At 47.2% G+C, this 27,944-nt stretch overlaps 1 protein-coding gene across 1 annotated transcript; it reads right to left on the bottom strand.

Moving 5' to 3' along the window:
* Positions 1–405: 405 nt before the first annotated feature.
* LOC144161466 (uncharacterized) lies at positions 406–17,610 on the bottom strand. The gene is made up of 3 exons (XM_077692120.1): positions 17,467–17,610; positions 15,722–15,754; positions 406–1,813 (listed from the first exon to the last, which is right to left on the bottom strand). Exons 1-3 carry the CDS (start codon positions 17,507–17,509, stop codon positions 540–542), a joined length of 1,350 nt encoding a protein of 449 aa, XP_077548246.1. The 5' UTR covers positions 17,510–17,610; the 3' UTR covers positions 406–539.
* Positions 17,611–27,944: the final 10,334 nt, after the last annotated feature.

Here is a 27,944-nt window from a genome sequence, read left to right as displayed (position 1 = left end):
AAACAAGGAGGGCTCACCAGGTAAAATTAAGAAGGAATCATGTTTTGGTTTTCAAATTGTATGAAGTAAGTCAATCTGTCTCCTCTTTAATGCAGATGAATGTTTTTCATGAAGCACAAAAGTCACTTGAAGAGGACTACACGAAACAAAGACATTTTTAGAAAGAGTTCCATTTGAGTGGAGGACTGTGTAGATGGGAAATATTTCACGTCAAAACCTAGCTTTTGTTAACGTTTAAAAGCACGTATATTGGTTGGTAACCGACACACCAGAAAATCAATATCTTGCGAATTTGTTTTAGTATTACCAGTGTATTCATACCATACCAAGCCCAGTAATCCTGTATAAATGGCACTTATTTTATATCATACGTAAGAGGAGTCATTCCATCACGCTTAGACAATGTGCTGTACGAGTTGGTTTATTGGTACACAGGCAGGGTATTTTCAGAGTATAGATGCTACGATGCTTTTTACTGAACCTCAATGTTGACGGAAGCAAGCAGCGCCAATTAAAATACTTTAGTGTACAGGAATGTTTCACTCATTATAAAATTCGTATCCTCCGCCGTTCCCAGGCCCGTAACCACTAAAACCTCCATTCCATCCATACGGACTGCCGTAACCTGCACCGGAAGCACCAAGTCCGCCGCCTAGGCCAGCACCCGCGCCTGCGCCACCTCGACCACCCGCGCCAGCACCAGCACCTCCACCGAGGCCACCACCAAGACCAGCACCTCCGCCAAGGTCTCCGGCTCCACCCAAATCCCCTGCCCCACGCAACGCACCCTCAGTTTCTCCTCCTACGTCTAGGCCGCCTCCTACTCTGAGGTTCAAGCTAAGACCTGCGCGAAGGCGAGCCCTTAGCCTTGCCCTAGCACGCGCACGAGCACGAGCACGTGCCCTAGCCCGGGCACGAGCTCGTGCGCGGGCACGAGCACGTGCCTGTGCACGCGCCCGTGCCCGAGCACGCAACCGGGCTAGCAATCCGCCGCCTGCACGGCCACCTAGGCCACCACTCAAGCCAGGGCCGCTTGATCCCCCCTCCAAACCACCCAAACCAGTTCCCAAACCTACGATACCAGATCCTAAGCCACCTTCAAGGCCTGGTAGATTTGCTCCTAGATTTCCACTTAAACCTGCGCCACCTCCGGAAAGTGCGGCGCCTACATCAGAACCTGCGCCGCCCAAACCCACGCCACCGACGCCTGCGCCGCCCAAGCCCAGGCCTCCGGCGCCTGTGCCGCCCAAGCCCGCGCCTCCGGTGCCTGCGCCGCCCAAGCCTACACCTCCGTAACCTGCGCTGCCCAAGCCTACACTTCCTGATGGGCCTCCACCTATGTTAAGCCCCGTGCTTCCACCTCCATACCCTCCACCGAGCGAACCGTAGAGCCCAGTGGAAGCACCACCTGTGCTCCCGGTAAGAAGAGTCGGGATGTTCGAAAATGCTCCCCATCCGGCTCTTGCTCCTCCGGATCCACCAAAGTTTCCTGAGCCACCATATTCTTCATTTCCGTACGATAAGCCCAGGCCTCCACCTGCAGCATTGGCTGAACTGCCTCCGCCAGCACCAATGCCGAGTCCTCCCGCGCCAGCGCCAGTTCCTAAGTTTGCTCCGATACTGCCGCCTGCAGAGCCACTTCCAAGGCTGGCTCCCCCACCCATGGTATTTCCACCGAACGATGCACTGCGTGAGGTAGCGACTCCGCCTTCCGAATCTCCATCTTCGCTTTCATCGTTGCTGTCTCCCCCGACTGAGGATGCTGACCTGGCTCCGGCGCCTCCTCCTGTGAGTCCAACTGTGGCCCTAGCACCTGCACCGAAGCACCCAGTTATACAATTTGTTTACGACATCGTGTTGAGTCGTATGAAAAAAGAAACACGCTCATTCCTCTCCTTATACGTTTCTCTTTGAATGGATGCCGAATATAATTTTAAATTCCCTATATTATTAGATTTCGAAATAAATAAAACAGTTTGAATATTGACATCAACTGTAAAACCAGAAAAAACAGTGTATCTGAATAAGTAGAAAACCCCGATGCGTGACTGGTCTTTTTCGCAAGAGGAAATGTTAATTTACATAGAAAACCGTAGAATTACGTAATAAAACAAACGTTTTGCTGTTAAACCCTTCTATCAGTGAAATAGCAAACCTAAAACTAAATTAAGTTCATTGTGATTATGTCAATGTAAATTATTTTAGTTTTCCGTGCAATACGCCGCCTGGATTAGTAAGAAATCCAGGAAGACGCTCCATCGTTTTTGAATTTGCCTGGACCTCTTGTTAAAGGATGTAGAAGAATCGTTAAAAGTACTTTGTACGTAGAGGGCCGCTTGGCGTCTCTATAAGCACACAGTTTAAGTGACGTCCGCTGCCGTTTTCTTAAAAGACGCTGTGTGCGACATACATTCTCTCTTCTAACCTAACACAGCGAACTTAACCTGGCATGACAGAACCTAATCTAACAGAAACGAGTCATTTAAAGCTTCAAAATATGGCAAGAAATTGTGGCTAGACTAGGATTGAAATTACCGTCTGCCTTATTGTGAAGCTGACTGGTTTGACTGGCGCGGATTAGGTCGGCTTACATGATTGGCAATCATGTAAGCCGACCTAATCCGCGCCAGTCAAACAGCAGTAATTTAAATGCAGCAGGAGCGCTCACTTCCATCCCTTTATCCCGGTGTCGGAGACCCTTTAGACGGCAGTTTGGGCATTGCTTAACAATTAAACTGTCGGAAAAAATACCCACAAATGAGGCAGTTTTCCCAGAAAATTAAGTGGTTCATAACACAAAATGTACACTATGAAGTGATAATTGTTCGTAAATATTATTGGCCAATGTGGTTTTGTAGAACCGTCACGTAAATGCAAATCAAGCAACAAAATAACAAAAATCTAAATTCGCTAAGAGTCAAAAGCGTTTTTGAATGGTGAGGCAAAACCATGCAAAAAATCATGGGCCATTTCTCTCTGTGAAGGTGCATGACCAGCAAAAATTTGTTTATATCACTCGAAATGAGGTGACAGAATATAAGTGAAAAATGAACAACGGATTTTTTTTATTTTGAGCGTTAACGGCAGCCATCTCTAAGCAATACATGCACACAACACGCAAACACGTTGATTAAAAATTGGGCGTTCTATTAATTGGGCGTTCTAAGTTATTACCATGTTGTTACAAATGCATATCCAAGGGCTAAGGCGTACAAGCGTGTGTTGTAACTCGTTAACGGCGCAGCCGTCCAGCAAATCGTAATTTTATTTGTCCGCAGCTAAAAATGCCAAGAAAGTGCCGAGACCGCGCAAATAAGCGCGTTCCTCGGGGCGACCGCCTGGCAGTTAAAAATCAAGAAAATGTTAAGCGCTCGTGTGTGCGTACCTCGCGACGACCGCCCAGCGTCCCCGGCGCCGTTTGTAAGGCCGAGCATATCCACGTAGGGAGATCGGCCAAGATTGCGGCAGCCACCCGACAGTTAAAAAAGCAAGAAAATCCCTAATGCTCGCTGTGCGTTCCTCGCGACGGCCGCATAGTGTCCCCGGTGGCGTATATGCGTTTCCTAGTCAGTGCAGCCAGCCGTCACCTGAGCTTGCTTATGGGGGTTATATCGCAGCATAAAGGTACCCAAAGCATAAATAACCACCCCAAATGAAATACATAACAGCCAAAACGGACCTGCAATGGTTGAAAACCACGGTGTGGAAAAATTTTCAAACGAAATAGCCGAAACCGACATAAAACGGGAAAACCAGCAAAAGCGTACAAGAAGCAGTAGCTGAAACTGACCAAAACGCAACAAAAATAACGGAAATCCCAGTGATAATGTATAAAAAAGAAGTCATAGAAAGATTATATGCGTGAAAAAAAATGTTAATATTCAAATATGACAAACCCTTGAAAATGAAAAAAAAAGCGTTAACGGGATTTCACCACGGGTTATTATGTTCGCTTCGAAGGAGCGGAACTACTACACTACGTGACCAAGCTGTTCTGAGCGATTAAATTGAGGGCCACATGCACGTGGACATAGCTTGAAACATTCCCCTAGATGGCGCCATGCGTCGCTTAGCTGTGCTGACTACGCTCCCCCGTGCACTTTTTCATGCCAAGAATACCGACTTAGGGAGATTGCGCAAGATTGCGGCAACTTCCCGGAAATTCAGAATACCAAGAAAATTTCGAGTGCGTGTGTGCACGCCTCGCGGCGATCGCCCAGTGTCTCCTGCACTCGTTTGCCAAGCCAAGCATACCCACTATGGAGATTGGCTAAAATTAGCCACAAAAAGGAACTCCAGCGTTGGGCGTAATCGTGGCAACCGTTTCTCAGATCGAGAAACACTCCAGCGCTCGTCGTTATCATGGCAATATTTGCTTGGAAAGTGAAAGACGCGCCAGAGCGTACGCCCCTCCAGGGTGATGTCCAGTGATTGTCACTTCCAAAAAAATGAAGCCAGTTTACACTTAGAGCAACAATGATGGAGTAAAGGTCGTTGCAGCAGCGAAGAATAAGCAAATTGGCTCCACTCGCCGGCTTAAACCGTCGTGATGGTCATGAAGGTCGCGCACAGCTTTGCTACCTTCAAGTCTTCCGTGTTAGTGTGAGCTTCCTCCATTTTTATCTTGTACACGGTACCGATTATTTGCTAATCTACTCGCGATGCATATCCAATTGAGGAGGCGTACAAGCTTGAGCTTAAAATTATGGGTTCAGAGCCTCGGTGGCTCAATGTCTATGGCGTTGTGCTGCTTAGCCAAAGGACGCGGGGTAGATTCCCAGCAGGGGGGGCCCTTTTATGGTGGACGTTAAACACCACAGTCAATCCATCAGAGGCGTGAGGCTCTAATTGGGGAGGGTGGTGGCAGCGGGCTAATAGCGGAAAAACCGGGAGTTCGTTTTCTAAATAAGGGCTCTATAGAACGCCTCGCGCTTGAAAACGCACGTCGTATAAGGAGTTCGGGCTCAAACACAAAAAAAAAAAAAAAAACACGGAACCTAGCCATATGCCCTTCTTTTAAAAATTGGTGGCTGCCCCTGATAAGTTGGAACCGATGTGAGGAAAAGCTTTTATTGTGTCACCCGTGGGTTGAAATCAACTTGTGTGAGCATTTTTTAAGTGTTATTTTGGTTGGCGTAGTTGCTTATATCTTATAACAGCAAGCAGTGGCGAGTACGTTGTGAAACACGCTCGGCCGAGATTCGCCTTCCCGGCCTGCCCTTCGGACGCAATAGGGGAGGCCAGCATTATGTGGTGCAACTTCGCCGGGTGCGCTAACCGCGAGTCGCTTCCCCAGTCGAGCAGACGCGATGCACGGAGTCCAGCGTTACGCGGTGCCACATAAAACCCAACTGCGCACCCGGCGAAAAAGCATCACCAACTTCTCCAGCCGCAGCAGAACCCCTAAAGCCGGGAAAAGGGCCAAATAAAGTTTGTTGTAATACTTTGCATGAAATACAGTTGATCGCTACCTTGTTTGAGACTATGAAAGCGGCTAAAAAAAGCAAGAAGAGTGTTTGTACTGAGAAAATTATTAAAGCGACACTAAAGGCTGAATAACATTTTTTTTAAACTGAAAGATCATTCGTTTTGTAGCTCTTTTGCTCGACGAGCAACGATTGTTCCACGAGAAACGAGCAATGGGCAACAAACCATTCAAAAATATCAATTTAGACGTGTTGGCGGTTGTCTCTGCTGTTTTTTCTACGCGTGGATTTCCCCTGATCATGTATTTTTTGTGTTGACGCCGATGAAAGGAGTTATGGCCTATATAAGAGTTCAATGTATTTTTTCGTTCCTGATAAGCTACAACTAGTGCTACTCCTGTCGTATACTTTTTTCTAGTGTGTACTTTGTTATCTACATGCCCAGTCATACTGTTACGAACTTGTTCCTCAAACATTTCAGAATTGTGTAATATTGGTTTCTTTTTTGTCACTGTTCTCTAAATATCTGCATATTTGCGTTATATGTCTAATTTATACCTTGTTCCTCTTCTGTGCTCAGACTTTGCAAAATACATTATTGAACTGCTTTGTACACTCTTTCCTTGGGAGCCGAAAAGCTGCTGGCAGTATTGACCAAATAACCAAATAAAAAAATGTGTTATTTGCTAGGAAATAAGCAAAAAAAAGCTGGTATTTCTCTCACCCGCTCTCATTTCATTTGTTTGTGACGTAGCCATTGCGTCACAAACTAGGAGCGAGGCATCGGCAGCCGCGGTGCGGTCTAGAGCGTAAACGATGGCAACGGTAGCTTTTACGTTTCCTAGCCAAAGCGGAATACGGCTTGTTTCTCTGTCCGAGGATTCGACGTTTATGATTTTTCACCAACCGAATGAGAAACTCTTTTAAATGCACGGGCGGCCAGTGTTCTCGCCTACATCCGATTCCAAGACCCCATCCAGGCAGCTGCCAGCGAAGCCTCCTTTTAAGCAACGAGCGCCGTTTTGAGTATCAAGTGCCGCATCCAGAGCTCCCGGCTGGCGCCGTCAGGAAGGCGCCTTATTTCTCCTTGTTTGGCGATCACAGCTATCTTACATTATCTTCTCTAGCGTGGCGCAAGCGTAGTGTTGAATAAACACAACACGGCAGCCGTGTCGACAGCATCGGCAGTTATTGCCCAAGGTCCGCTTGGCCCGAACATGAGAGCGGAGCGATGTGCACGCCGATTGTCAACGGTGGTTCGAGGCGAACGGGTGAATCTGTCAGCTAACCACTCGTTGTAAGTTCATTTCCCGGGTAATTATGTTCGAACACTGTGCGCTTTACCGATCGCAACATTTTCATTAAAGTGTTACTCCTCCGCGGAGAAGCGCAGGCCGGAAGCTTGGGCGCCTCGCTTAACCACCTGCTGTACTTCTTGTTCGTTTTGCCAGTTCTAGTGAAGGCACTTTAGCTGCTTTCTGCCACGTATATCTCTTGCAAAGGCTCGGGCGCCCACCGTCCGTCGTACGTTGTTGACTTCCTGAATAGCTCATCAATGGTTTTCGAAAACGAAACTGAAAGCATGATGGCTGACTGGATAGGGAGGAAAGCATGTTGCCTCGCAGTGTATAAAAGCGGTAGTCTGTTTCTTAGATACGATGATCTCACGCAAAGCTTTGATTTACGTTTATTTAACGTGATCAACCACTCAAGAACTATTTTAGGAAAGGGTCTATAAATGATCTCCAGCCATCACCTCTTTTGTGACGTCACAAGTCGTAGTACCCAAATGCGCACGGGGTGTCCTCCCCTGTTTTCACGTTTCTCGAGATTTCTACCTTATTAAACAACTGCTAGTCGCGAGAATGGGGTATTCAGATTCTCGGCACCATAGTCCATTGATACAGATGAACTTGTTTCCGCCCTTTAGTGTCCCTTTTATTATGAAGGGCAACTCACAATGCAGAGATTACGAGTAGAATACACAACTTCCCCGAGAACATACCCGGAATTTTTTCGTTCCTTTTTTTTTTCGTTATATGAGAATGAGTCAACCACTAGGCAGAAAAAGCACTTCGAGAAATCTCAAAAGACAATAATGGTTCCAAACTTTCAGCGAGACGGGAAGATTGTTTCACTGTTTCGTAATTACGCTCACTGGAGGAAGTAAGAAAATATTTCGCAGATAGGATTGTGTGAGTGTGGTTAATGAAATACGGTCCTTGTACTACATACAGAAGCTGGCTTAACCGGCAATTTTTGGACAGTAATTTCTATGTTTGGAGAATGAGCTAACAGATTTCAAGGGGGTGTAGAAATTGTTAGAGGATTTACCAGGCCGCGGCTAGGGCTACACGTCTATTTCAGGCTGCCGTGTTTAAACATGTACAATACCGTGAGATGAGATAGATAAGTGGGCCTCCTGAGGCAGTGCATTATGTGGCAGCCAATTAAAGCATTAGGAGGAGTACTTAGGGGAACCAGCGGAAATAACGGCTGGCTTTCACTAGTTCTCTAATGGCAAAGGCTGTTTTTAAGAAATTTTGATGTAAATTATATTTATACCGTCTGTTGATTTGAACGCTTAGCAAGGAGCTAAGCAAAAACGTCGGTTGTGCCACTGATGCCACGTGACGTAAGCACACATTCGTTTCTTTAGTTATACAAGACTGCAGTGCGGGTATTGCCTATTCTGTGGAGTGTGCCGCCGAAGCGATGCAGAAACAGACAGACACCTTTTACTGCAGTCCTACCTCGCCTAGCGTCTAACGACAATGCCATATATCGTGGTGGCGGGCCTCTAAGTCGACGAGGCGCCCGTATAGAATGCACGGACAACACAGGCGCTACATCATCCTTCGCATCTGAACTTCATTCGTAAAGCGAAAGTTGTCATACTCACCTAACCGTCTTTTTGTATCATCATTGCATTATACCTATTCAATTGAGCCCGGCAGTATAGGATTTGGCTTAGCGGCACAGATTGTTTGAAGCTTTCCCTAAGACCCAAACCGGAAAGTGGTGCTTGGCTGTATAATTTTTGTTCCTTGATTTGTTGACTGCTTGGTGCATGTCACAACATGCACCCCGGGCCTTAATGTCTGGAGCGATGCACGGTACTGCAGGACACATTACTCCGTAAATGTTTGCAAAAAAAAAAAAAAAAAACACTCCGGCTTTGCGCTACTCCATAAATATGTATCAGTTCATTCAATAACAGGCGAAGCTCTCGGGTATCTGCCAAGGCGGGGGAGGCACGTGTTCTGTAAAAACGACTAGTCGCTTTAGCCTCGCCTTGTGGACCATTCAGCCAGTGTTTTTTGTTGTTTGGAGGCGTGGCTCTTCCGGTTGCGCCAAGGTCAGGGGTTGTTGGCCCCTTTATTTAGACAAGAAGGGGGCTCAAACCTGGCCGCCCCACGCCTCTTATCAGCAGCCGCTGCCGGCAGAATAGCGCACACATGGACTGGTGTTAGCGCAGCGCTTTAGAGCTGGAATGCAATGTGCCCAAGCGTGCGTTTCTACTGACGCTGCCACCCCTGGTACATGCCCGGAGTAATAAGACAAGTTGGAGCCTCATTAGGTTCCGACACAAAAAACTGCACTGCGTTTTGAAATTTTTCTCTGTACTTTGAAGCCTACCCAGTGTTTTGAGCCCGCTAACGATATTACCCGCCGATTCCCAGATAGGCCAAAATAGAAATGGTTATCTTTACACAAATACGTAAGTGCCTGGCTGACTGACTGACTGATTTATCAACGCCGAATGGAAATTATTCGATCTAGAGGCTTGACATGTCGGGAGTGCATCCGTTTCATAAAATAGAGGTTGGCGAAAGATTCATTGAAGGAAATTCCACCTGTGATATAGGAACAACGGGATTTTGTGTTCCCGGAAATTTGGAATTACCTCGCTCACCCATTCACATACTGAAACGATGTTTGGTGATATATATACCTTGCAAACCTGTCTGAAAAGTTTTTCATGGTTTTGTCCTGACCAACTCCTATGGTTCCAATCGACATATTGAGGTTAACTATGTGTGTTCACAAATTGCTCACTGTATATTTGATTGACGGATACATCATGTCAGTTTCTGTGATGACTGCCGCTCATAAGAACACACAGAGACACTTCTAACGGTTTCGACCTGCACTGAAGCTAGATGCGTGAAAAAGATTGTTTTGATATTACTCTTGCTGGGAAGCGAGCCTTCATTTCGTCTAGTTGAAAAGCAATGCAGCAACTGCCCCTGGCGGGTTCCATTCACATTCTTTGTTTACGGAGGTCTAGTACAGCTTGCTGACTTTGGTACAATAAATGTTAACTTTTTGTGGCGCGCTACGTCCGCACCGTGAATAGAGTTTTAGTACAGCGTTTCGTCGGTTTGGGTTGTGACACGCGAACTCTTGCTGCGCCATCTGTTGAACGAAATGCGAAGCGACCAACTCATGGCCGAACGAGCACCCCAAATTTTGTACGACAATCTAACCATAAGACCGAAACGCTTCAATTTAGTATTGAATGCAAAAATTGTCAATATAGAAATATTCTCCTGCATAAGCACACTCTATAGCGGCAGCCCTGGAGCACTGAGATTACTTGTTTTGGCGATCGCACACAACGCACGGAACTCAAGGACTCGAAAGCAATCAGAAATCTGTTTGAAACAAACGCAACGTAACGACGTAACGGCGTGCACTTCCACGCGGAAGCACAAGAATAAAAGGCGACGTTTGGCACCAGCGCGTCACATTACATCGCTCTCCCTTCGCGCGGTTTGCAGCGTGGGACAGCAATCCACTTTACTCTGGCGCAAGAGGAAAAGGCTGCGCCAGACCGCGCACACCACGCGTACTGGATTCAGTCTTCGCTAGTGATAACTAATTCCTAACATAGCAAGCACAGTACACCCGCAGTAGCAAGCCGCCGTCTTCCACCGTGAGGTGAACGCGTCAACAAGCTTCGGACGCCGCGGGTCAGCAGGTGCTTTGTTAGTGGAGTCAGCGGTGCCACGTTAGTTTCGCTCATCGCGAGAGTAACGTGCAAACAACGGGAACCACTTGAGAAGGTAGGAGCCCCAAACTTGTTCTATAATATAAATTTACTGCTCACAGATGACTGGAAGCGTTGAGGTGCTCGCTCCACCTGTCGCCATGTTGTAAGCACGTGGATACACAAGGGCTGTAGCAAACGCACAATACTTGGTGAAGTAGCGTGGGTTCGTTCTGCGGCCGCTAAACGCTAAGCCAACTTTGCGTACTGCGCATCCGCAGTGTGGCCGATGCAAGAGAATAGCTTACGCTAACACTTTGCTTAGGGCTGAGAACGCCATGCTAAAGCTGTCTATTGTCGGCGCACGCTTCGTGTTCCTGCCGCGCGGTCAATGTCTTATTTCTCCCACGCCGTCAGTCCGAGAATCCTGTTACTGAAGCCGGCACGTGAATTGTGATGTCTTTCACCGGCGCGCCTCTTAAGGGATACTACAGGGTGGAAGCAACTTGGCCTGTATCGATATATTCAGTTGCCGGGAAATCCAATTCACCATTCTCACCACTCGGAGTCGTTTATTTAGGCATAAAATACCAGGAACTTGAGAACAGGTGCCGACGCCCCGCACGCTTTCGGGTACTATGGTTTGTGACGTCACAATATTTGTGCACGGCCAGAGCTCATTGGAGAAGCATCTATAAACGTTTTTCCTAAAGAAGCAGTTCAGAAGAGGTTGACCACGGGAAATAAACGTAAGTCAAAGCTTTCCGCGAACTGACGTAATTTAAGAAAACGCACACAACAAATTTTATACAGTGAGAGACAGGCTGTTTCCCTCAACCTCACGGTTGCCAGCCATCATACTTTAAGTTTCGTTTTGGAAAAAGCATTGGTGCGCAATTTCAGCGAAGTCAGTAACCTACCACGTTGAACGTCCGAGCTTCTGCTAGCAATATCTCCGGTAGGAAGCGGCAAATAGAACAGGATACGCTTCATGTGTTCAAGGGACCTCTCTGTCTGACCTTCAAACCCATTCTCCGCATGCAGATGTTGGTATCGATAAAGAGTGCCCGTGTCCGGTTCGAATATTATTGGCAGTGAAATCTTAGGGTATTTACTGTAAGGGGACATATGAGAGATCCTAACTTGTGTTCTTCCTCTGGCTGTGAGCCGCTGTTGATAAATAATACGTAAATCCTGCGCGCATAGCTGTAACCTTGTTATACTTTCGTGAAGGGGGGAGCCGCTCCGAGTTCGGCCACGAAGGCTACTCGAGACGGCTGCGGGAAGCGAGTGTGTATTTCACGCCAGGTTGGTGGGTCGCGTGAAAGAAGAGATTATAAGATGGGCGGATTCGCCAGACTAGGAGAGATGGAGGTTACCGCTTAAGCGGCGCCTAGCCGGACAGCCACTCTTGTGCGATATTTGAAACGAAGCTTGTCGCTGCTACGTTGCTACCGTTGCCAGCCTGAGATCGGTTAGCGCCAACCGTTTACGCTCTAACCCCGCAATGGTGCCTCGCTAAAACTTGTGACGCGGTGTCTACGTCACAAAAAAAGTGAAAGGGAAGCGGGAGACAGAAAGGCCAACTTTGCGGTTTCTCTAGAAATAACGCATCGCTGCTCGTCGAACAAAAACTCAGATTGCTATGAAGCGTATTATCTTTCATTTGAAACAAAATTTCATTCAGTCTTTAGTGTCCCTTTTAGAAACACCGACGCGGCGCACTCACGCTTCGCCGCACCCTCTAACGGACTGAAGAAGCCTAAAAGGCAGTATCAACCCAAGGCCAAACTGCTCTGCTAGAGGGTTGATATTTGAGGAATAGATATAATCATGCTATAGACAGTTACTTTCACAGAATTTTTAAAAATTTCATCCCTCATCGCGGGCAAAGGGCAAAAGATTTTTTATTCCTTTCTTATTCTATCAAACATCCTTCGTAGATGGATCTGGGTATAGCTGATATATGCAACCGATTCGAATGTATAGTACTTGTATTACGCGATTTCGTTTAACCATACACCAGCGGTATAATTGCGATTTTAAGGATATTGCTTGTTTTAACGGATTTCTTCATAAGTGTTTAATCTTTGATATCCAATTATTTTTGCATGGAAATGTTGCCCGCACAAATGGCGGAAAATCTAATTGGGGTTTTCTTCCGAACAAACGCGGGACTGGCAAGCGGAATTTTTGAAGTTACACCATGAATAATTCAAAATTGTTAAGATATGTTATTAACACCTTCCACAGGATGCTGGATATACACACTTTACATTTCGGAACAACATTTATATTGGTTAAAAGCGGAACAACATTTATATTGGTTAAAAGGATCTCAATTAGGCTGATATTTGTCGGCTACCGAACTAAAATGTGCTAACAGTTGGCCGCGTATATGCTCGCACCCCTGAAAATACAGTAAAAAAGTGGGGCTTCAGCCATTCCTTCCACATAATTACAGCGCACCCGTCAACCTCCCACCCTTCATGTCTTTTGTTCCCCTTTTTCAACTTCTGTAATTATTCCCACAGAATGTTGCCCCATGCAATTTGTATATTTCCCAGTGCTCACGCACGATCTGTTTGGAGAGCGCGTGACTCTTGAACTGTGCGCTCCAAGAGCACGTACTAAGGGAAGAGTGTCTCTATGGGCGTAACTGAACAGTATTTTGTGTGCTTGACAGTTTGTAAGGAGTTTCGTTTTGTAGGCATGATGGTTTTTAACTTGCGTCTTCAGAAGCGACAGTTTCAATATTAAGAGAAACACCTTACTAGAGTGAACTAGAAGATAGAGTAATTCAAACGCCCCATAGGCCCATGTATTAAAATTGAGGCAAAAAAATGGGGTCGAACCGTTTAGGGGTGCTGCAAGCATTACCCCTCCATGGTGGCGCAACGGATACAGTACTCGGCTCTTACGCAAAAGACCTGTGTTCGAATCCCTCTCCGATGCAGACCTTTTTCATTTTTAGTTGGGTTAAACTTTTAGTGCTGTAACATAGCCAGTGACTTTTATTTGACTGCGGAAAAAAGATAACATAAGCGAACCCCATTTGTGAATCAAGAACTGGCCTTTCTGTTTTCGACCCATCTAGACAAAACACCCCAAACAAACGTTTTGTGAGCGCCGTGATTAAGATGGCGATGAAACGAGTGTTGTGTAGCAAAATGTAATGCCCTTTTTAAAGGTGTAACAAAGCTTTGCACGTCGCTTACAAATGAAGGTCGCGGTATACATTAATTTAAATAAAACAGAATTTAATGATGACGCCGGTTCTGTAAAACGAAATCTGCCACGGTTTTTATATGTGCCTGATTAAGCTGCGTTTCTATACTCACCAAAGCGGCATGTCTAAACTTCTCAAATTTTAGAAAGCGACCGCAGACAGCACAATAGAATGATAAACGTATATTTTCTAACCGGGACCACTGACCTCGACATAGAAAAATTCTCGATTATTGTAAGATTGCCGGAATATCACTCGACGTAACGGCGCCGAGTCACATACAGCGCTGATCCGAATACTCCAGAACGGCATTTCCTTTTATCTAGAGTTACAATTTTTTTTTTGCCTTATCAGATGTCAGTCGGTCGAAGGCGGTAAATGAAAGCAGAACGCACAGATGGCCGTGGGCACGGCTTGCGCAGCCGCGCAGACGAAACAGACGATCATCACCAAGTACAGCTGGGGTAATCTTTGTTATTCATTTAGCGGATTATGGTGCAATTGTGCAATTAGCTCTTAATATTAAATCATTTGTTCGCACAAAAAATAATTTGCATTTTCGTTTTTTTTTTGTTATTGCAGAGAACATGTGTCGTCTGCGTAAGCGAAGAAGCACATACAACGTATACTCCCTCGCAGACGGGAGTTCATATATATAATAGCTGCGTCACGCTGAAGCATAATACATGTAAACGTTACTGCGTAACGAGACCTGTTCTATTTATATTATTCACACGATTATCCTCAAAAATACTACACACAGAGAGTTCTTCAAAGCAACGATGGAACAATTACCGGAATTTTGTGTTCATTTTTTAGTTGCGTCTTTTCTCGCCTTAGATGTAACACCAGACGTGTGCGATATTGCTTGGATCTCTACCAAATTGAAGCCTTTTATTCGTGGTCATAAAACTTTATTGGCAAGCCCTCGTCTATAACCGGACCTTTTCTTGGTACTGCTTGTGCTCCTTTCTCGCTTTTTGGGGGTGTTTTCGCTTTATAGCAATGACTGAGACCCATTGCATAGCCCACGGCTGCGCCGATGGTTCCCTGAAATATGTGTCCGTTTATGCACGTGTTTGCAGTAGCCAAGAAGCTGTAGAAGTAATTCCAGCCAGTTTTTGGCCGATGTGTTAGTATGTGTCCATGTTTCTCTTCGCACTGTAGCTATATTTAAAATGTGTTATGTGTTGGTTGTTTTAAATGGCCGCCCCCTCCACAAAAACAAAAAGGACGGCTTAGCCGGGATTTGAACCCGGGCCTTTTGCGTAGGAGCTCAGTACTGTACCCTCTGCGCTACGATGGAGGGGTAACGTTCGCAGCGCCCCTAAACGGTTCAACCCCTTTTCTTGCCTCACATTTTGGGGCCCGTTTGAACCACTGTATACTTCTAGTTCAGCCTTACGTTGTGCACGATAAACAGCATTAATCTTTCAGCTAAAAACTATCAGCAATATGTACATGTGGTGCAGTACGATAAATAACAATATAACAACGAACGCTACCTCCTAAGTGCTGTTCTGTTGCGTGTCGCGAACTATTTGGGACATAGTTTCGTAGTAAGGGTAACAGTATCTGAAAGTTTCCTTAAGGCTCCATAATAGTGTGAATGTCGTCAGGCAGCCTACATGTTCAGGGTAGTGCTATATAATCAGATTAAAAAATCCACAATATTTTTGTTTATATAAATATAATCATGGAACGTCTATTCGAACGATGACCTGAAGTAACATTGAGAGATGAGTAGTATTGTATCTGTTAAAACAAGAATGCACTATTAAGCCATTTTTGCACGTTGACGAAGCGTATCAGACTGAACCAGCTGTGTTATCTCGAGTAATTGCCACCTGAACTAAGGCAAGATATTTTCAGGCGGCCCCCGTTTAAAATTAGATCTTCATACAGGATCATTCAGAGCACACCTGAACGAACACATGCCCACTCCGCGTTAGCACCTTGGTGCAATGCTTGCGAAATGGCGACAAAACGTCAGCTATGGTCGAGTTCTTAAGTACGTACTGAAAGATTATTCGACCCTCCGGCAAAAAAGTGAAAACTACAGTTTGAACTTACGTGGTTCTGCATATGTTCCCAGCACAAGTTGACCTGTAAAGGTATAAATTCAAATTCATTCTATTGTAGCAACATAAAATACGGTATTTTGTCTCTCACCACAAACTCCCCCTAATAAAAAGCACAAGAAGGTGATATGATTTCTAATATGATACCTACAGAAAAAAAAATCACCAACTGCTTGTTGCGTCATCGAGCCAATCCGCACGATCTGTGGCCAAGTGAAGTTTTTTTACAACTGCCGCTAATAAACTATCGCACACTTATAAGCGCGTTCTAAGAACTTCTCAAATAAAACCCACTTGGAAAGTGATGTTTTGCTTTAGTCCTTCATTCTTAGGGGTTTAGGTCCTTCATGTCACTGTTCGGGAAAGGTTGTGTAGGTCAATGAACTGCACGAAATATTTTGTGTAATGGTGACTTTTTTTAATAATAATAAAAATGTTAATATTTTAGGCTGTCCGTGTGAACTAAGGAAGGAAAATAATATTCAGATTGTGTAATTCATCAGAGCGTAGAATTCTGGTTGAAAATTAGAATGGTAAAACTATGATTAAAAAAATACCACTCCCACACCTATCTTCCCCGCCGCATATACCCTCACTGCTGCCAACAGGACCCACGCGAAACCGCTGTCACCGCCTTACAGTGAACGTAGGCGGCTTATTCCCAGAGGAAAGGGGTTGTGTCGTGCTTGCGGGAACAGCCCAGCCGACGACGATTGCACCGGCGCGATTGTTGTGCGCATGGGAACTACTCTCGCTCATTTCGCCACTGCCCACCGGGATAAGGCGGTGACCCACGCGCCGGCCGACGCTTCCGCCATATTATTGAAAAATTCGGCCGCTGTACGTTTTGAAATTCACCCTTCCAAATATCTTACGTCAGCGCTTCATCGTGGTGTCCACCACGAAATAGGTGAGAGTACGCGCATGCGCATAAAGCCCTGTACTGTGCGAGCATTGGGTGCTACGCTCTTTCGTTAGGAGCGATACACCCCCGCCCTGACATCTGCATGCCTTTGTTAACTAGAAATCGGGGTGCGCATCTCCACGGCGCGTTTGGTTTTTCCTCCGCATTATTTTCCCGGCACGTACTCACGCAAGGGAATTTGCGCGGCTTAGCTACCAATGGCGATCTTGAGAAACCATTTTGCAAAAGAAAGCAGGGCTTCGTTGCTCTAAAGAGAACAGCGTAGCAGACAGCGCTCATGCAGTAGATCGTTATACGTGAGTGCTGGTGCTCTTTCCTATTTCTCCGCCGGGCACCGTGATCAAGCGCTGACAATCCGATGGGTTGTCGCTCCCCTGATATTATGAAACATTTGGGAGGGTTTACATCCACGTTTCCGCCTCTACTCCATTGAAGTGTTGTTCCGGGTAGACTAAAGACCAGCTTCATCAGTAGTGAGAAGGATAATTGAAACTAACGAAATGTGGCACGCTTAGCGCGAACAAACGCAGGCGCGGCGGATTCTCATTACTTAAGTTCAAATCCTCCGTATAGGCTGGGAAAATAACATTTACTTACTGCAAGCTCTGCCTTTTTAATTTACATGTTGATCTTAAGTACAATGAAAACACTGTTTTTAATGTCTATTGTCGATTTCAGAATGACAAAAAATTAAAATTCCAAATATGTTCTACAACGGGAAATAAAATGCCCTTGTTTCAATTATAATTTAGAGAAAAGTAAAGAAATATCAAGGCTAAGTGAAAATGTTGAAGTGCCGTTGTGATACCCACCCAGCAGGATGGCTGCTATTGCAGCCAGGTGCGGAGTCTTCATTGCGCTTAACGGTCGTGCGGAGCAGGCGGACCTCTGTTGTACAGTTTTATGTGTTTCGCTTCTGTATTCTACGAAACAGTTGGCTGCTATTGGGTCGCCTTGCATTCGACAGCCAACGGGGTCTTCTTACGTCATTGCAGTGGCTGTTTGTTTCAGGTTACAGCGAGCGGAGTTTTTAGCATTTTGTAAGTTCGAGATGGCTCAAGGCCACTTGTCAGTGACGATGTACTTGGTGATAAATGTGCACGGACGACATTTTGGGCATACACGATGCGCTTTTGTCTTTTTCCGCAGCCTTTGTCTCTGCAGAAAGGTTCCCCTCGAAGGGGACACGTGGGCACTGAAGTTCTATTGGAAAGTTGACACCAGTGAGGCAGACTAGTCATTGATTGTTTCTGCACCACAACGTTTTATGCCTGACTTATTTTGCAGACGTTGTGCGGAATGATGGGAGGAAGATCTTTTTACAAGAATTCTTGCAAAGGTTGATTTAGGTCTACCTTTTATTCAATCTCTCTAACGAGTTAACAATCGTGTTATCGTTTTTATTCTACGTACTACGCGCAAGACTGCCTAACTACGTTCGAGATCGGCTTAAATTTTCCATCCTTCGATACTAACTCGCACATTTTCCTCTTCAGTTTTATCCACGGTTCACAGAAGAGCAAATTAGCAATCTGTAATTGTTTTTCTACCCCTCCGTAAACGTTTGCCCCGCTCACCACATTCCTGCACCATCTACACTTATAAAAAAAATTGTTTTACATTGCTACCGGAGTCGCGAACGCATGCTTACAGTGCACCACATTTACAACGGTACAACGGTGGCCATGTTTACCAGGCTTGCTGCTTTTACCACGGTATACTTCAGAGTCTTTAACGTTAGTTCTGGCGGCAATTTAGGCTTCACAATTTTTATTCTCATTTAGTCCACAGCATTACTAACACTCCACATTACGCGAACTGTGGAATATCTTAAATACCATTGTCAGGTTGAATTGACAATAAAAACTAAACAACATTAAAAAAATTATAGCTCCTCCTCTACCGGAAGCAGGTGTGCACGCGAAGCACGTCCAACTTTGTAAAGCCGCAAAATATTCTTTTACGAAATCCATTCCAAATCAAATGTCCAATTCTTGCTGGCCCAACCCCTTCCGAGAACTGCGATTGTCGTTTCGCTTGGCTTACTAATTGCCCAAACTGCAAACTTCGGGGACCGCATTACGCTCACGAGCAGGATCACGCTCACGATTACGCTCGTAATTGCGTACCCGCATGGCCACCTGCTTTTGGGCCAAACAGATCACACGTGGTCGCCCTATTTTGCTGCGACTGCCCATTCAGGTTCCATTATCATAAGGGTGCCTTAACCTGGGCTTTAATATATGGCGTTTAGCATACATTCATCGCACCTTCAAGTCAGTCATTTTAACCTTTGTTTAAAAAAAGTGCTACGACGAGACAAACGAGGCGAGACTGGACAGGGAGCTGAACTGACAATGGCGATCTTTTTTAGACGTAGCAAAATGTATACTCTCAGAAAACAAGAAAAATAATGAGATGGGTAAAGTCAAAAGCGCACGATTGTACATTGCAAGACACATGTACGAAGACTGCAGCGAATCATCAAGGTATTCATGCCCTTTTTAGCCAGTCGATGGATGACATGCTGACGGAAAAGTCATTTCGCGTGCAGATTACGTGTGTTTGGAAACGTTTCCTGTCGTATTGATCTTTGTACTGCCAAGCGCTTAAAGAGATTCTGCAACACCTTCGATAAACGCTTTCATTATCGCCAGGATGGAGCGGCCCTGCGTGATTTGCTTGCCGCAGCAGATAAGCCTTCCTTTTATGTTTTTCTTGTGTGGCGTTCTTCTTCAAGTGGCTATGGAATGCGCTCATTGCTGCAAATGAGAGAAAACTGGTCAATAGCCCCTAAACAGCTGTAATGACGTAATTAGAAACGGTCGATGAACGCCACCACCGAGAAAGAGAGTAAAATCTTTTGAGCAAATTTTTAAGTTATCCGATGGGCGCACATCAGTAAATTTTGGCTGAGGTACCTTGCGAATCTAATCTAAGCATTTGATATGCTGGTTGACTACGTTATCCAAGCATTTAATATTACGTAAAAAGTGGAATAAAGTTTTGGAGGCTCCTCTAAATTTACAGATCACGGCGAGCGGTGGCCAAAACTAAGCGCTGCGCGGTATAGGTGCGTGGCACCTGCGGTCGAGACCGCACGCAGCGAAGTCGCGGCCTTTGAGTACCCCACAGATGCCGCTATCGATCGCTTTTTCGCGATTGCCCCACTCGCCAACAAATTCGTGCCAGTCGAACCTCGCCTCCTTTAGCAGGCTGCTGGTGAACACATCTTCTGTGGAAACGCCATGCTCGCGTAATCGGCGGCGACGCTGCTCTGCTGGCAGAGTTGCGTCCCAGTTATTAAAGAGTTTTAGGGTTTTAGCTGACGATTGTTGACTGTCCGCTCCGCTGCCGACGGCCCACTCAGCACGATGGGGCGACAGCAGCAGAAAGGCTTTTAGCTGACCGATAACCATATCTCCTTCGACGGGAATCATACGCGTCACTGGTAGTGCCCCGCGCGTGGGTTACCCAAAAGTTCGTAGAAAAGGAAATACACGAATTTATATTCTGGCCAACGAAATAGCGCAAAATACCGTGTTTTTGCCTCATTTCTTCTTAACGCGAAGCTTTAGTGTTTTCATTGGTGGAGTCTGTATATAAAGCGAAAATGGGTAAGCTTAAAGAAAAAGACGCTTCCGGTGGCCCTAATCAAACCTCGGTCACTTGCGTCTGGGGCGTCCAACAGGGGGTGAAGGGGCCGCGATGACTAGTACTTTTTTTCACAGATGGGGTAGCACGGCTCCCCCAGTCAAGGGTAACATGAAGTCTGCTGCGGAACCTCAGGCACCCACGGGAAGGTTAGGTTTATTTGGACAAGGCAACATGCTTAAGAAGCTGAAGACATTCAGTTAAAATTCCTGTGGCGCTGTTTACTAATTATTTTCTTCTTTATGAATACCCCTAATTCTAAAAAATGTAATTTCTACGTTATTGGTCTTCAACAGAACTAAAATTGAAAGATCTTCGTATGCAGCAATTCACCAGCTAATCTTCCTTCTCAAATATTCAATGCCTGCGGTATCAATTAAGGGATGGATCGTATATTGGCTTTTCCCTTAATATGCGCTTAAACTATCATGATACTTGCTCGGTTTTCTGGACAGTATGGCCAAAATCTCTTTGCGATACCCATCTCAGATTTCTTGGGAAACTCCGGTTTCCGAAGCGGCTTGCACCAATCGCATAATTGCTCATGCTCTTACAAAATGCGAGAAGAGATATTAGCAGTGCAGCTGTATATATTAAGATATATGAATGCATCCGTAATATCATATCCGTATCCGCTACACGTCCGTACAAAAGTTCAATTTGCAATTACCCAAATATTAAAACAGGAACATTACAAGTTCGTTACACTGACGGCACAAGTAGATTTTAATGCATAGCGTATCCTCTTTAATGGGATCTGTGTATTTAACTATTTTGCTTTATCAATATTCACCGTGTAAGACTTCATTTGGTGGCATGAACGTGCATGTCTGGTAGTATGCTCGCCGTTAGGAGGCATGTGAGTAAATGTGTGAGAACTGTGTATTGCTTTTGGTATTTTTTGGTACATTTATATTTACACTGCTTTTTTGCATTGATAAAGAAAAGGGTAAAGAATCGTGCGCGCTTCCGTTGCATCGTGTAGAGGGCACAGTCCTTGTGAAGTCACTCAGTGGTCTTTTAAAGCGAAGCTGTCTACGCCTCATTGATGGCATCGTTCCTCGTGAAAACCCAAAGCAGGAGAGCCAACTTTGCACCATGGGTTTCACAAAACGATTATGCGGATAAGCGAAAGGGCATAAAGCCCCTAAAAACGCTTCTCGTATTCTATATCAAACCTGGGTTTCTCGCTTTTTGAAGGCAACTTTTATCCAATTGCGCCATTCCAACACGGTTGAAGGAGTCCGGATTTCGAACTTTTACTTTTACTCAGCGGCACGGGAGAAAGCTTTGCATTTTTACGATCTTTGATTTTTATTTTTCTTACTGTAATACCCACCACCTGTGAAGTTGAATGAATATTTCCTTGGGTTTGATTTGTTTTTTGTTAGTGGGTTGCTTGTGATTAGGGACACTAGTCATTGTAGTGCCACTGTAGAGCCCCTGTTGGAAAAGATGAAGCCACGCCTCCTTCGTCCCCACCATAATAATAATCAGTGTTTTGTTCGATTGAAACACTCTTCAGAACCGGTAATGGCGGCTTCTCCCTGTCTCCACATTTTTGGTGCAAGAAACCCGGGAGCAAAGGACCTACAGAGGTGAGCCACTCCGAGCGGATTTGCTTTATCTTCGACCGCCTTCTCACCTTTGGGAAACAATAATGAACCAGCCGTCTCAATGAATCCGTTGCTAAAGCTTTTGCCGGCTTCAGAAGAAGAAAACAACGAAAACAACTCCCGGCACGCTGACGTCGACTTCTGCCCTTTAGCCTGATCGCCCGCAGTACCGAAATTCGTGACGCAGCACTCGACCATTAGCGTTCTCATCGAAAGACGACGGATCCTCCCGGAGCTACTTACAGATGGGATCGGCAAGGTTGACGATTTTCTTCGCCTCTAGGAACCACCTATGCGTGCGTTGAGGGAACTTCTAAAAACTCTGACTGAACGAAACAATTTCTTGACACAGATTAACCGAGAAGTAGAAAATACCGTGGACATTGAAAAGCTGGAATCGGATATTTTTGGCACATTTGATTTTGAGGCGACGGTCATATCGGCAAACGTTAAGCTGGAAATGAAAATAACCAAGGCCAGAACTAACTGCCCAGCTCTCATTACGCCCATAAAAACCCGAATTAGGTCAGAGATCACACAGCAGCGGGAAAATACGGAAACCGCAAACGGAAATAATAACCTCGTTACCCGAAAACACGAAGTCCGGTGCAAACGAGAATTGGATTCTGTAGGTATATCACCTATAAAGAACAATTGTCTTGGTTTCTGTGTCGCAAATACCACGTGCAATATGGCGGACAAAAACTGCCTGAAAGAAACATGGCTCATCCCGAATACAGCGAGACCGGCACAACCAGAAATAGCAGTTGACGACACCGACCACCGTGAAATGACTTCAGAAACAACCACTATGTTGGCATGTCCTGTTGAAACGACATTTATTACCGACAACGAAACCTGCCATGAAGTGGAAAGTAGCGGGCCTTTGAAGAGCGAGTTTCGGTTCCCTGGTGCAGCGAATCACATCAAATCTCTCAAATGTCACGAGAAAAGCGCAAAAAGAGATGCCATACCCGAAGAAAGTAAAAACAGAGACTGGTTCATCATGCAACACGGCTCATTCAAGAACTAAGCCGCACCAAAGGATTCGGGTTGTCAGGATCACTAGAAAACACCGGCACGGAGTGGTGAACTGCGCAAGGACAGCCGAGAGATTAAAGCGAAGGAAAAGAAAAAGGGAGACAGTGCCTCTGATTCCAAAAAGTCTGCGGAGCGCGAAATGAAACGAAGAAAGCGGACTTCACTGAGGAAGAAAGAGTCCTGCTGGCGGACAGAGCGTTTTGCATCGACAAGCACTAGTGAATTTGTCAGTTCGAAGACTTTCGTCTACCCGAAAGGTTCAGCGGCTGCTCACCCAGACAACAGTTCGACACTTCGTCGTCGTAAGAAGCGCAGTTATCATCGGTGGAAGCAGAAGCGGCGATGCCCGGCACTGCTTGCCTCTACGTACTTGAATGACGTTTGCGCACCACCTGGATTGCTTCCCTGACATGGACTTTATTCATATAGATAAACTTATAGCCATCTTCGCGCGGGGGAGGATGTTCGAAAAGATTAGGCCTGGCCTTCCTCGTGCCCATCATAATCATCATCACTGTTATGCTCGATTAAAGCACTATTCAGCACGGGTAATGGCGGCTCGTTCCTTTCTCCACAGCCCCTGTAGGAAAATAAATACCCATGATAATGTTTGAATGATCCTTACAATAATAATGATAATGACCATGGTTGTGATCATGCGAATGGTGGCAAATTGTGCGCTCCACCGGAGGAAAAATAGTTCCGACACCACTGCCTCGCGTCGAAGCGGTTTAGATTCGCGTCAAACCGCTTCGCGTCGAAGCGGTTTGGTCGAAACGGTTTTGATTTGGAGAGGGGTGCATGGGCGTGCGAAATTATACACACAAATTCTGCACCCCACCGCGTAAAGACGAAGATAATTCGTCACGAGAAAGCTTCGCGTTCAACCAACCTCGTCGTTAAACGGAGGGATGCCTGATTTTTATATACTGTTAGAGCTAACGCAGTAAAATGGTCCTAAATAGTTTAAAAGAACTTTTCCAACATTGGGATAGCTAAGACAAGGCTGTCTTTCTAGGAGTCATAAATGAAGGCTCGAGCTTTCGTCGACGTTTTTCGCTTCCGTTCTAAACCTCGTTGATGTGTGGGAAATCTTGTCTCTACTTGGAAGTGCTTTCGCGGATTCGTCGCCCGTGTTTCAACTGAACAAACGGAGTTCGCCGTAGCGCGCTCGCCTTTGTGGGACGGCCATGTGAGACTGCCGGATGGTAGCGTAAGCTGCCGTGACGGTCCGCTCAGAGAGGCCGGCGAACGGAGCGGGGCCCCGCTCTGGTGACGCCGCTTGCGCCGGCGCAGGCGTCGCATACTCAGTGGTGCTCCCGCTTGCTATCGGAGCGGAGAGGGTCGTAAAAAAAACGGTGAGCTAAAACTCTCCATTATCTTGAGCTTATAGTTTTATCCCAACTTTCTCCGGATCATCTATTCCTAAGACAATGAAGGTGAGAAGAATCACTGGGCAGTCAAAGAAAATAAGCAAAAATACCATCGTTGCACGACTTTGTTCATAGTTGCCAAATCACAGCGCACTGAGTATGTAAGCGAACTTCAAAAATTATTATGCCAATGTTACCCGCTAAGCCTTTAAGAAATACTACAATATTTATGTTTGCATTGCATTGATTTAGGAAACTCCGTGTGCTTTATGCAGCATAAATGCCATTTTGCAATTTCTCAGGCAAAAGAAACCAGCTCCGAAATTCTTTCAAGTGCAACCCAGCTACCGATACATTTAGTGTTAAAAACTCCATTGCAATGCAATGCCCCATTGATCTAGGCATTGGATGATCAGTGACTACCTAAATGAATGCACACTACATTCTTGAATTACATTTATTTTCACTTGAAAACAATAGTGACTGTTCTTGTGCACTTTTAGTAACAGCAGTTGAAATTGGAGGATGTGATACAAAGGGGGATCGGCCAGTCGATGAATGAAGATAAAAAGATGTGGGAACCACGGTTCTCAGGGCGACCAAGCTCGACCCTCAAGACTAGGGCGCAAGGCTAGCTCCACTGAATGCCGCCACGGACCGCCAACTTGGCGTAGCAGCAGCGAACAGCAAGAAACACACAAGACACAGAAATCGGCAACCCCCATGTTTATTTCACTGCAATAAGGAACGTCAGGCGCGTCCCTCTTACCACCGCCAAGACCACCTTGGTCAGGACAGGGGAGACAGGCGCGAGGGCGGACAAAGAAAGGTCAAAAAGGAGCAGCACCTACCTACTGCCGCTCCCGATGATGGCTGGTATCCAAAGAGGGCCTTTCTCCGTCGTCGGCCCCGGTCCAGCCCACGCGGAGGTTCCGGGCAAAACCATCCCCGTCGGGGAGTCACCAGACCCCCGCCGTGATCCTCTCGTGGCAGGGAAACGCTAGGCCGCAGGGAGAGAGAGGGACCTTCCCGCTCTTCATCTGCGGCGAGCCGAGAGAGGTAGGGAAAACGGTGGACCTCCGCAATTCCCACAACCCTCCCCCCTTAGATAAAAACCCCTCGACTTCGAGTGACTCCGACGAGCGATGGCCTCACCATTCGTTTGGCTGCCTGGCACACTTCTCAAGCAGGTCCTGGATAGTCCTATCTAGTGATGCGCAACTGCACCGAAGTCCACGTCACCGTACTGCCACTACATAGTTCGCCACAATCCACTGGTTGACCCGGGTTCGCCAGTCTGCACACAAGGCCGGCCGCGTGCACTGTCCGTCGGCCCAAGGTCCACAGGCCCCGCCGGTGAAGTAGGCTGGGCCGACTGAGGACAGGGACGAGCCAGCTGGCTGCTCCCAGGGAGTCACTTCCCGCAGCGGTTTACCCCGCGCCGACGGAGCGTTTACTGGCCGCAGCGCCGACGGCTTCCGCTGCTTACGGGTCAGCAGGCATAACCCCGGACGACTGGACCCGGTCTCGAGGCCGCGTTCGTGGTGGTGCCGCCTAGGTGCCTAGTTACGCAAGCGCAAACGATGGCTTTCACTCGGCGTACCTCCGGCGGGCGCCTCCGCCAACGTGGAGGAGGGGCGCGATGAGCTGACCACGGGAGCCGGCCCGCCGCGAAGCTCGCTCGCTGCACGGGTGGCGGGGTGCTGTTTTGGCGTAACAGCTGGGCCCTCGTTCTGCTCGTGTGGAGGCTGGGCCGGCTCGCTCGCAGCAGGCCTGGCGTGGAGGCATCGTCGGTGGAGGGTCGCTCGAACCCTGGGCGTGCGGGCTTTAATACTCCGGAGACGGTGTCCCTCCCGGTCAGCGAACTTGCCGATTGTAGGTGTTGTAGCTGTTGTTGTAGCTGTACGTCGGGAACCATCCTTCCGCACATCCTTCCGCATCCTGCCTCCCTCGAGCTCGCGACCTCGCGAGACCGAAGTGGGAGCGTCGACATTTTCTTCCGTCCGAAACTAGTGCTTCAGCTCGCCAACATGAATGGGGCCGCTGATCCGACCAGACCTCGGGTCATTCAGCTTGTAGTTCAGCCGCGAGATCCTGTCGGCGGCTACGAACGGCCCTACCCACTTAGGGGCGAGACCGGCCGCGAACCCCGCGCTAGCATCGCTCAGCTCGTGGTTACGTTTCAAGACAGTGTCGCCCACTTGGTACGCTACGTCTCGATGAGCTCTGTCATAGACCCATAGGCCGCCTATGGTCGACTCTGGCCTTACCGCGGCTACGGTTCGCCTCCTTGATGGCTTCCGCCAAACACTCGCGCAAGCGCCGCGCGTAAGCCGCATCTGCTGCTTTCGCGGGGACTGTGTCCAACCTCCTGGCCAGAACCGTGTCCGTCGGTGTGTTCAACTCCCTGCCGAACATCAGGAACGCGGGCGTTAAGCCCGTTCACCGATTCACGCATGTGCGTAGAGCGAAGGAGATCGAGCTCAAGTGCTCGTCCCAGTCTTATTGCCACCGGGCATACGCCCCAAGCAGTGCTTTACGTCTCGATTTCCGTGCTCCGTCCCGTTAGACAGGGGGTGATAGCACGATGCTGTTTGCTGCCTGACACCAATTGCCGCGCACGCTTCGCGAAACAAATTTTATGTGAAATACGTGGCGTTGTCGGTAATCAGCCGCTCCGGAAACCCGTAGGGACAGAACACCTCCGACAGCTTTTGCAGGACTTCCTATGCTGTCGCTTTTCGCAGCGGATGCAGTTCAGCGATCCCACTGAAGTGGCATGTCACCACAAGTACAAACTTGTACCCTTTTTTGCTGCGTGGCAGCGGGCCCATCAGATCGCCCGACAGAACTTCCAAGGAGGGGATGGAGGAGGTATGCCTTTAATGATGAGGAGAAGTCAAAACTTCCCAGGGTTTCGTGCCCACGATAGGCTGTAGCAAGCCCGGCGCCTTACCGCCTCATGGTTTACATGTTTGGCAGACGTGGCATGTGCCCGCGTACCTACGTACTTGTGCCTTCATGCCGGGCGAGGTAGCGTACTGACAAAGCTTCCGGCATCTCCTTGGCGCGTTACCGCGGCCGTCTGCTTCGTAGTAGTCCTGCAACAAAGCACACCTGAGCTTGCGCGGGATAACGGCTTTAAAACACTCACTTGAGGTATTTTTGCTGGGCACGTATTTCAGCAGAGCTCCGTCGGCGTCAAGCAGGTAACTCCAGCTCACTCGCACCAATACCAGCTGCATTACAGCCAGCGCGAACCGCAATACCAGACTGGGACCGTCATGCCGGGCAAGTGGACGAAACGCATTCGCCGTACACGCTGACTCCAACGCACGACGACGCGTACGTCACCGCCTGACGTAACATCACCACACGCAAGCTGGAGCGGCAACTTCCGCGCACGCAGCCGAACGTCTATGCGCTCGAGAGGGGAAAAGACCTTATCCCCTATTAGTGAAGTGCTTGCCCCGGTGTCCAGCAGTGCCTTAATGCTCTGCCCCGCAATGGCGAGGTCGAGAAAGGGCGCAGGCGCGCTGGTCGGAACCCACACTCTGAATGCGGTGGGCGCGGTGATGTTTGCTCCTCGGGCGCGTTGATCAGCCC

This window comes from Haemaphysalis longicornis, unplaced genomic scaffold (assembly GCF_048455015.1).
Source record: "Haemaphysalis longicornis isolate Haplotype H1 unplaced genomic scaffold, Haemaphysalis longicornis Haplotype H1 scaffold_115, whole genome shotgun sequence".
NCBI lineage: Eukaryota > Metazoa > Arthropoda > Arachnida > Ixodida > Ixodidae > Haemaphysalis > Haemaphysalis longicornis.
Note: the sequence above shows the minus strand (reverse complement) of the source record. Positions and strands in the feature narration are given on the sequence as shown.